This window comes from Prosopis cineraria, unplaced genomic scaffold, assembly GCF_029017545.1.
Source record: "Prosopis cineraria cultivar Desert tree isolate PC_DT_omini unplaced genomic scaffold, ASM2901754v1 PC2, whole genome shotgun sequence".
NCBI classification, from domain to species: Eukaryota; Viridiplantae; Streptophyta; class Magnoliopsida; order Fabales; family Fabaceae; genus Prosopis; species Prosopis cineraria.
Genome location: NW_026555333.1, coordinates 474,470 through 484,926, shown reverse-complemented (window position 1 = coordinate 484,926; position 10,457 = coordinate 474,470). Strand labels below are relative to the sequence as shown.

At 33.8% G+C, this 10,457-nt stretch overlaps 1 protein-coding gene across 3 annotated transcripts; it reads right to left on the bottom strand.

Annotated features, from left to right (window-relative positions):
* Nucleotides 1–5,900: 5,900 nt before the first annotated feature.
* On the bottom strand, nt 5,901–9,690 carry LOC129304033 (enoyl-CoA hydratase 2, peroxisomal). Of its 3 annotated transcripts, none has more exons than XM_054943655.1 (11): nt 9,520–9,689; nt 9,201–9,223; nt 8,970–9,075; nt 8,719–8,786; nt 8,515–8,587; nt 8,193–8,232; nt 7,954–8,026; nt 7,735–7,885; nt 6,981–7,051; nt 6,461–6,634; nt 5,901–6,339 (listed from the first exon to the last, which is right to left on the bottom strand). In XM_054943655.1, exons 1-11 carry the CDS (start codon nt 9,574–9,576, stop codon nt 6,219–6,221), a joined length of 957 nt encoding a protein of 318 aa, XP_054799630.1. In that variant the 5' UTR covers nt 9,577–9,689; the 3' UTR covers nt 5,901–6,218. The 3 variants fall into 3 exon arrangements, with proteins under 3 accessions (XP_054799630.1, XP_054799631.1, XP_054799632.1); XM_054943656.1 differs by having other exon boundaries at nt 5,901–6,306; nt 9,520–9,681; XM_054943657.1 differs by lacking the exon at nt 5,901–6,339 and having other exon boundaries at nt 6,492–6,854; nt 9,520–9,690.
* Between the last annotated feature and the right edge of the window lie 767 nt (nt 9,691–10,457).

The following is a 10,457-nucleotide window of genomic DNA, read 5'->3' as shown; positions in this document are numbered from 1 at the left end:
TTATGGAAGGATCTAAAACACTAAAAAATAAAAGTATAAGAACCTAGAACACTAAAAAAAGTAAAGGAACTTATAATAAAATTCAAGCAAAGCATAGAAACCTAAAATTATATTTTTCTTAAAAAAAATTCAAGATTTGATAATGTTTTGAAGCATTTAAATGATTATGTCAACATTTTCTATTAATTAGATTAATGGTGCTAAATTTAGAGAACTAAAAAGGAATTTAATAAAATTAAAAAATCAAATTGAACACTGATATAAAGATATAAGATAGAAGACAAAAAATGAGTTGGCAAAAAAAAACTAAAAATTAGTTTTTATTTAGAAGTGTCAATTACAGCCAATTTCCAAATAAACTGGCTCTAATAAGTTTCATTATATCTCAAAGTATCATTTTGCAAGGCCTCACCTTGGCCTTTAGGGTCGAAATGTTAATCATGCAAGTATCAACCTTTTTTTCTTTTTTAATTTAAAAATTTAAAAATATATATTTGTAATTCTAAAAAAAATTATTACACATAAGATTAAATTTTAAAAATAAATTTAAGGTAATTCACACCACAACAAATATGTGAAACTTAAACATGTAAGTATAATATCAAAAGCAATATCAAAATTAACACCAATAAAAATTAGACTTTACTATTATCCTTAGCTAAATCTTAATTAATGAATGAGAAAGGGAGGAATGAGTCTACGATTTTCATTTCTTTTAGTAAGATACTTAATCTCTTATTTTTTTTAAATTGAAATTTTAAAAATAATAAAAGAGTTTACCGTTTTCTACCATATAATAATGGCCCAATCCTAACTAATTTCAAGTTTAAAAAGATTGGCTTGACAAACTCAACTATAATTAATAGCTTTGCTTTTATCTCTCTTTTTCTCACATATGTGTGTGTGTCATCCCCCTAAACACAGATAAATTCTTTTTTTCTCCACCATCAAATGCAGAGTAGTTCTTCTTATATGCAATTTTTTAAAAAATATGCATAACATAAAAAAAAAATTAAAATAAAAACAATGCCTTTTTGAAAACATTGGATTAAAACAAGATTAAAAATATGTATCACTATTAAAGTATACATATGCATGCATACACACACATCCATATCTACATAATTTTTAACCAAAACATGTTCATAAAAAATTGAGTTATATACAGGTTTCATATAAAAAAATTAATTATTATAAAACTTCTTAATAACTGAACTAAGATCATTGATAACACAATCAATTATTAACAACTTTAATTTATTTATCAATAAATTTTATAATAATTAATTTTTTTATATAAGACTTTAACATAATTCTCTCTACAAAATTTTGGTTTCAGCTTCTCTTCAGTCAGGTGGCAAATATGACATGATAGGTGACAAGTAGCCAATGTAATCCAATCATTGTCATGAGAACCATATCACGCCGGCCACACTGTGAACCATTCCCAAGTTCAATCCAATCTGACAAGGAACTAAAGCTTGAGAATCAATGTTAGGAAAGCCAACCTCAAACTGGTCCCAGTAAAATTCGTTACATTTTTCTTTTAAAATTTAATCTATATTTCTAAACTATAATTTATATATATCTATACCCAATAAATATTAGAAAATGAAAAAAAAGAACAAATATTAAAAAATATATCTATATGTATATATTTTCAAAATTATAAATTATGAAATAAATATATATATTTTGAATGAAAACAATGAAATACTCTCCCTTAAAAAATGTAAGGCATTTTTAACTGAATCTCACCCTTCAATAAAATAGTCAATTTATTTTTCAATAAAATAGCCCTAAAAGGCCGAGGGCCAGCCCGTTTAAAGTAGGGCCTAAACGGGCCAGCCCGTTTGAGATCATTTGGCTGAGGGCCAGCCCGTTTAAGCCCTTGAAATTTTTTTTATTATGGACATGATGAGTGAAAGATTAGTGGGCTAGACAAAAATTGTGTAAGTTGGAGCCTATATTTATTAAAGGATAGAAGGAGGAAATTAAAAAAAAAAAGCCAACCTTAAGTCCCTAATCTTGTTCTCAGTCTCATTTTTGTCAGTCTCAATTTGTGGCTTCGTGCGCAGTGGGTGGTAGTGGCAGACGGTGCCAGTCATCTTTCTCTTTCAAACTTCAGTCTTTGATCTTTCTGACTATCTTGAGGCTCTCATCTTGCTCTCACCTCGCTCTCGCTCTCGTCTATTGTTGTAGTAGCTCCACCATTAACTGTCGTCCGATCTACATTCCTAATCTTGTTCTCAGTCTCACTTTTGTTAGTTTGTGGCTTCGTGCGCAATGGGTGGCAGTCATCTTTCTCTTTCAATCTTTGATCTTTCTGACTAGTTGAAGACTTGAGGCTCTCACCTCACTCTCACTCTCGTCTATTGCTGTAGCAGCTCTAAGCTCAAATCAACGATGTTTGATCTATATTCCAAGTTGCTGTCTATTGTGTTTTTCACACAGCTCTCCATCGTTCGATCTCTCTCCTCAGCTCGAATCAATGTTCAAATGCTGTAGTTCTAATCCCCACCATGGTGTTGATCTTCCACCGTCTTACGGTTGCTGTCAAGATCGTGCATTGGTGTGTTTCTGCTGTCAATCTGAACGCAAGTTCACCAATCGCCAAGGTTGAAGACTTCTCTTTGCTTGCGTGTTCTCTGATATATTAAACGTGCTGTTCACCAATCTTTGTTCTCGCGAATTCGCAGCTGTACTGTGCTAAGTTCTTTGTCCTGTGTGCTGAGTTCTAGTGTTCTTTGTTCCCTCATCTATTGAGTCACACACAGTTTGAGCTTTCTCCTCTTTTGCTTGGGTATTTGGGTGTTCTGTTCTAGCTTTGATTTGTGAGTAATTTATTCCTTTTACTTTGATGCAACGCAACAGGCAGAAAGTATTTGAAATTTATAATGTCTGCCTCACAATCACACAAGAGTAAGAGTAAGGCAACCAATGTCTCTAGCAATAACTTAGCCAAGTGTGATGATGGAACATTGATTAAGAGTGGTATGATCCCTAGTTCAGCTGCTGGTGTAGTTCAAGAGGCAGAGGACGTGCAGGTGGATGATGAACTGAAAACTAAAAGGCCCAGAGGTAAGTCATGTTCTTTTATTCAAGAGACCGATGAATCCAAGTCTAAAAAAGCTAGAACTTTAACATCTGATGTTTGAAAGTGTTTTACTATAATTGAGGTTGATGGAAATCCTAAAGCAAGGCGTAATGGCTGTCAAACTTTACTAGCATCCGGTAGGGCTAATGGTACTTCACATTTAAATAGGCATGCTAGATCTTGTAAAGTTTTGGACAAATTTCATGATATTGGAGTGATGTTATTGGATAAAGAAGGCAATATTAGGTGTCAAAAAATTAATAATATGCGAATTCGGAGGATTATAACTATGGCCATAATTGAACATGATCTTCCTTATTCCTTTATTGAATACAAGTGGATCAAAGAACTACTTTTGACATTAAATCCTGATGTTAGGCTTTTTACTAAAAAAACTGTTGTCGTTGATGTTATGAAATTCTTCCTTCGACAAAAAGACAATTTGAAACAAAAGTTGAAGAGAAGTAATAGTAAAATTTGTTTGACATCTGATTGTTGGACTTCTGTGAGTTTTGAAGGGTATATTTGTTTGACAGCTCATTTTGTGGATGAAAGGTGGAAATTATGTAGTAAAATACTTTCATTTTATAAAATGGAACCTCCATATTCTGGGATAGAGCTAGCTAGAAAAGTGTATGAATGTTTGACTGATTGGGGGATTGAGACTAGAATATTCTCCATTACTTTAAACAATGCATCTGCAAATGATAATATGTAGGACATATTGAAAGAGAGGTTGAGTTTGCAAGATGATTTCAAATTAGTGAGTAATGAAGAATTTTTCCATGTGAGGTGTTCTGCTCATATCCTAAACTTGATAGTTCAGAAGGGTTTGAAAGTTACAAGTTTTGCTTTACATAAGATTTGAGAAAGTATTAAATTTGTGAAAGCATCAGAGGCAAGGTCAATTCTTTTTAAACAATGTGTTGAGCAAGTTGGTAGCATTGACACCTTAATGGGCTTGCGGCTACATGTGCCCACTAGATGGAATTCCACTTACACAATGCTTGAAAGTGGATTAAATATTTTCGTGCTTTTGCACACATGGCTGTCAATGATACAAATTACAAATTTGGTCTCATAAATGATGAGTGGGCTAGAGCATATGCAATGTGCAGCTTCTTGAGGCCATTTGAGAAGATTACAAGGTTGATTTTTGGGACATCATATCCTACGTCAAACTCTTATTTTATGCAAATTTTCAAAATTGAGATGTTGCTTGATGCAAATATGAAGAGCCCTGATCCTGTGATTCAAGAGATGGCTAGGAAAATAAAACAAAAGTTTGACAGGTATTGGAATGAGTACAGTGTCATTCTTGTACTTGCAATAGTTTTTGATCCAAGATGAAAGTTTAATATAATACAATATTGCTATACGAAGATTGACCCTATCACTTACCATGAGAAGGTTGCTAATATTAAGAGCAAGTTAATATTCATGTTTAATGAATATTCAAGTATGGGGACATCTACCAATCTTGGAGTTGATGGGGCTGCAAGTGGATTAAGTTATAAAGCTTCAACAGTCACAACTCATCATTCTTCCTTGGCTTCAACTGTTTCAACGTCAACCTTTTTTGATGATGCCTTTGATGTAAGTTTTAAATTCCTTGTCTTTTTAAATTCTGTCACCTTTTTCATTAATCTAGTATTTGTTTGATATTTTTTTAATCCTTTATAAATAGATGATGCAGGATTATCAAGATATTTATGCAATTATGGACCATTTTTTCTTGGATAAGTCTGAACTTGAAAATTATTTAGAGGAACCAATATTGAAGCCTGATAGTTGGAAAGAATTGGATGTCTTAAATTGGTGGAAGAGTAATCAACATCAATATCCAATTCTTTCAAGGATGGCGGCTGATATTCTTAGCATTCCGATCACTACAGTAGCAAGTGAGTCAACTTTTAGCATCGGTTCGCGCGTCCTAACAAAGTATCGAAGTTCCATTCTTCCAACTAATATTCAGGCTATCATTTGCGTTCGTAATTGGTTACATGGTTTTGTGTACAATGATAATTTTAATTTATATTTATTTTATTTTTTACCATACAAATTGCAAACAACATGAGAAATAATAACTATAATTGTGTGAGTATTTTTGTTTATTATTTGTTGCAGATAATGAAGGTGAACAAGAAGAAGAAGGTCTTGATATTTTTGCCCTTGATAAGCCAGCTATAAGTGGATCACAATCAAATTTTGTTGAGCTTGATGATAGTGAGGAAGAAGATAATGATGATACTACCAATATTTGAGTTATTGAGTATTTAAGTGTATTTATTTAAATATTTTCAAGAACCTTGATGGTGGATATTAGATAGATTTAGCTCATCTTGACTTCATTGCATGCTATCATTTTCATTTAAATTGTGTTTATAACATCTAGCTCATTTAGATGTTTTGTTTCTTTGGATATTGCTACTTGTTAAGCTTATTACTACTTGTTTATTGTGGCTAGTTTGATTATTTATTGCTTATTGTTATTTAGCTTATGTCATAAAGGAATGATCGAACCAATTTTAATTTAAGGAGAAAAAAAAAAGACAAAAGGGCTCAAAGCCCGCAGGGCCAACCTTAAGCTCATTATGCTTAGGGCTAGGCTTCAGGATTGAGCGTCTCAAAAGGAACTCGAGCTTAAACGAGCTAACCCTTTTAGGCCCGAGCCATTCAAGGGCCGGCCCCATAGGATCGGGCCAGCCCGTTTTCCCAACTCTACATGTGTACACACAATTTTTGAAAGTTGAACATTCATTTTCATTATTATATATAATTATTTCTTTTTATTGCAATCATATACTATTTAAAGTACATCCATTTATTCATGATCGGATCCCGGCTCTGGAATCATGAACCAATGTTTCAAGTAGTTCAATATCCAGTCAATTTTCTTAACATTGATTCCAATTAAGTTTCTTTGACTAAGAAGAATAAAATCACTCGAAAGCTGGATATACCGGGGTCATCACTAGCTCGGTCCATTTTTGCCGTTGTCGGTGATAGTCATAGCGAGGCCTTCTTGATAATTGAAATGTTGGATACATCTTCGACTGTCAATGGCAAGCCTTGAGAATAAATTATTACGAGCGCCTTCCTCGCACGCAATAAAAGTCCTTTACAGCAACGAAGTCAAACCATTAAGATCAACATAGCCAGAAAGGACTGTACGCTTCCGCTCTTTCACCTTTGTCCGATATATAACCCTGCAATTTCCGTTTTCGAACACCACCTCAGATCTACCTCCAGATTGACATGAGTCACATGACGTACATAACTATTGCCTTTAGTTACTAAAAATGAAAAGGAAATGGTAAGGAGATAATAACCCCATATTAATGTGGAAATTACTGAGCCTACCTCAAGCCTTCAAGCCACATTTCAGTAAATAAAGTTTCACCAGGGTACACATGCAGAAGAAAACGGCCTGCTATGCTTTTTATCCTCTCCGAATCTCCTCTACATATGCATTTGACGATTGCCCTAACAGCAAAGCCCAGCGTGCACAGCCCATGCAATATTGGCTGTGAGAATCTTTGGTAACAAGAAAAAACATAGTAAGAAACAGCTGCATGTGCATGTCATACAATGCTAATTTGCTATGTCACCCTCATTTGTTATATCTTAAAAAGATCCCATCAGTTTAATAAACTTCCATATGAACATTCCTCTTTCCTGGCTTCAGATAAAGATGAGCTCTATCCGGCTAAAATAAGATGTCACTACGTTTGCAAAGATTGCCCAATCATACTCCCTGGCGAAAGAAAGGAAATATCAAATATCCCATTCGCCAAATTCAACAAGCCCACCAACAGTTTAATTGGAATTTCTAGTATTTAATATTTCACACGCATTCAGAGAACAGGATGGCAGTGCTGACCCCGCAACCTTTGCAATTTTGGGATCTGAATGCAGCGGATTGTAATCACCACATAGTCTATATAGCAATGCCTGCAGAAAGCAGGTAGCAAAATAGAGAAGCTTAAGAAGTTATATTAACTTATATAATTAACTTGTAGAAATTGACATTGATGGATAACACCTAGTATGTAAATGTATCGATTAGATCAAAGAAGCAGTGGTTAAGGTAAAGACGTGAACAGCCCAGTGATAGGCATGATGTCATCGCTTAAAGCACATTGCCACTTTATTCAATGAATTCTTTTAAAGTTGCCCAAAGAAAAATGACTCTTTGCAATGCCCCACCTGTTTTCCATACTATTAGGGATGAAGCCTGACAACTTTGATATTTAACCATAGCAAGTCACTTTTTGGGAAAAAAGGATACAAAACATAAATCTACCCTGGCAATTTTCAGCACTGAACTTTCAGCTTATCAAATGCACCCTAAGCTACATAAATAGTGAAAAAAGCTGTCAAGATAATGGAGGCTGGACGAACAAAATGCATAAATACCGTAGTGGGAGCACCAGATCACATGATAATGTAATATGATTACTTAATAGGATGCATGTTTGTCCAAAATTCGAGTAGATATTAATCATAGTTTCAATCAAAATATGTCATAAAGAGGACAAAAGAGCACAATCGGCGAAGGAAGGTTGTAGCCAAAAATGGGGGTAAAGAACAAGCCAATTCAACTCAAACAATATGAAAAGAATGACTTTACTTGCCTGAGATGGGCTGGCACGATCTTCAAATACTGAAAAAGGTTGACTTTCTGGAAATTTCACGACTGAAACCTGGTTGGCTGGGTAATTTGAGTAAGAAAATAGGTTAGATGACTTTGAGAAGCCCCCAGCACCACGTAGGAAAGCAGTCATCCTGCAAGCAATATGCTAATTGAGCATGATAGCAAGAAACATCAAGTTAGATATTTTAGAATATTTTACCTGTTCATGCATAATAAATCACCAGACTCTTTATCATAACTTTTTGTTTCAATCTCCAATATTGCTGCTTTGCCTGAAAATGGAGCCATAGGATTGTTTTCTTTTTTTAATTTTTATGAAGAAATTATAAAAGAGTAAAAAGTAGTTACATTATCTTTAGCATAGAATATACGTTTTATGAAGGTCTGAAATTTCACAAGAAACAAATGTATAAAAAAGCCTATCTTTTGCAATTTAACCTTTATCATGTAGTCCAGCAAGACTGGGTTTATTGAGTATCTGCAACAATTAAACAATATCACGATTCTATCTAAATAAAACAAGATAGAGAACGTATTTAAAAACCAATCTTTGCATGGAGAAAAGAAAAATCATGGAATACTGCATTAGATGATCAAATTATAGGTTCGTTTTGAAGGGGGCAAAATTAGGCGGATTTAATTTTATAAATAATCAGATACCAATTAGTAAAATACCAAACATAGTTGGTAGTCACAAGAAACCACAAGGTTGGCATATACAACTAAATGTATAAATACAACTTCTCATTAGAAGCTTTACATGACCGCTGGAAGGAAGTGGCTTGTACAATTCTATGTATTGTTGTCCGTGCAGCAGAAGGCGTGGATCATATCTGTCAGAAATAAAGTTATCCTGTCAGTAAACTAGAAGGGGTGAGCAATAGCAGTGATTAATGGAGTATACAATTGAGAAGGGATTACACATTCAAAATGTAGCAGCAGCATATTAAAAATAGGAACTCACTGCAGGCCAGGGAGACCAGCACTTGGCACTGTTCCAAGTGAAAAAAGAGCAGCAAAAGTAGGCAAGACCTGGGAAGGAGGAAATGATGCAGAGTTAAGTGGAGTCCATAAATTTGAAATGATGCTAGTCTTTCCTTGGCAACTGAGACTGCCCAAATAGAAATGAATTGTTCACCATACCTGCAAATGTTATAGGTGGAAATATATGATAACTTGAATATTCATCAGGATTACCTTATAATTTAACAATACCTTGATATACTTCTGACCATCTTCATGGTAAACAAATTTAAGCTCATCGGCATCCACGGCATCCCAAGCACATGTTCCGACGCCTAACGCATAAAGTGCTGCATCTCTGATCAACGTATGCAAAGCAAACATCCACTTCAAATAGGTTTACGTTTTCTAGCGCATTAAACACGTGAAGTGAAAATAATTTCAACAAATTAATATGCAGAATTTAACTTACACAAGGTTTACCTTTCAGTATAGGAGTATGTCGTCTGTGGCCCAATCCGTTCGCAGAATCAAAATGCGAATAAAAATTTAGAATTAGGCACGAAGGAAAACCCAAAACCAAAAGTAAAAGAAATTCCGCATACAGAATATTTCAGACAATAGCCATCAAAATTTCTATTTTAAATTTTTAATAGGCTGGAGTGAACAAGAACGTGATTTTCTTACAATCAGGCTGTGTGTGTGTCCCCCCCCCCCCCCCCACCCTAACACAAGGTCACATATCGTACAACCAAAAGAAAAGGCACAAAACTCAAGTGGGTAAGAATAAGATAAGAGAGACCTCAGGAAACTTATGAGAGAAGACAAGCGCAGGATCAAACTCCGATCCACCCGCCATCTAAAGCTTCTGGAGCGAGTCTCTAACCAGAGCTCAGCTTTTTAACAAAAAACAGCTTCGTTTGGCTTAATTAGCAAGAATTGGTATTATCGCATTAGTTGGGAGTTGCCGTGCGTGTGTGATCGTAAGGATCAGAATCATTGAATCAGGACAGCTAATGTTGGAAACTTATTTTTCTCGGTGCAAACGAGGGCCTAAGCCCAAATAATTTAAAGTGTGTTTAGATTAAAAAATTTATAATTAACGTTAGAATTTAACTGAAGTCGATAAATTGAGATTAAAAAAAAAATCAGTGAATATAACGTGATTTATATTTAAATATTTTTTTTAAAATCAGTTAGATAAACTGAAATTCATTTGAATGATTTGATTTAAAAGTCAATTGAGATGTTTAATGACAAAAATAAGCATAAATTTTTTATCTTAAATATTAAATCTAAATTAAACATGTTTATATTTTTTGATTAACTAATAAGTAAAAAATATTAAACTTAAAATCACAACTAATAAATAAAATATCTTAAATATTCAATCACGAAAAGCTTGTATGAACTACTCATTAGTAATTTAATTTCTCCTAGTAAAGTTATGTATTGCTATTATTGCACAAACAATTTGAACTTGTGTTTTATATTTAAATTTGGACATTTTTTGTATAATTGTAAACCTATTCTTCCACACTCCAAAAGTTATTTCTATAGTGCATCTCAAACTTGAGTGATAATAATTGAAAACCTCATTATTGTTTGCAAATCTTGCAACTCACCTGAAGTCTGGAAGGTGATAACAATCGCAATAATATGGACTAAGATATCCATTTAGCGTTGGATAACTAGAATCAACCAAATAATAAAACGAAGTATTGTAAATCTAACCTACAT

Excerpts from the sequence above, each read along its gene's own strand:
- LOC129304033 (XM_054943655.1), bottom strand. The coding sequence starts at position 9,576 with ATGGCGGGTGGATCGGAGTTTGATCCTGCGCTTGTCTTCTCTCATAAG. Across the intron at positions 9,076-9,200 it reads ACATACTCCTATACTGAAAG|AGATGCAGCACTTTATGCGT; the intron begins GTAAACCTTGTG and ends TACGTTGATCAG. Across the intron at positions 8,233-8,514 it reads CACTTCCTTCCAGCGGTCAT|ATACTCAATAAACCCAGTCT; the intron begins GTAAAGCTTCTA and ends TAATTGTTGCAG.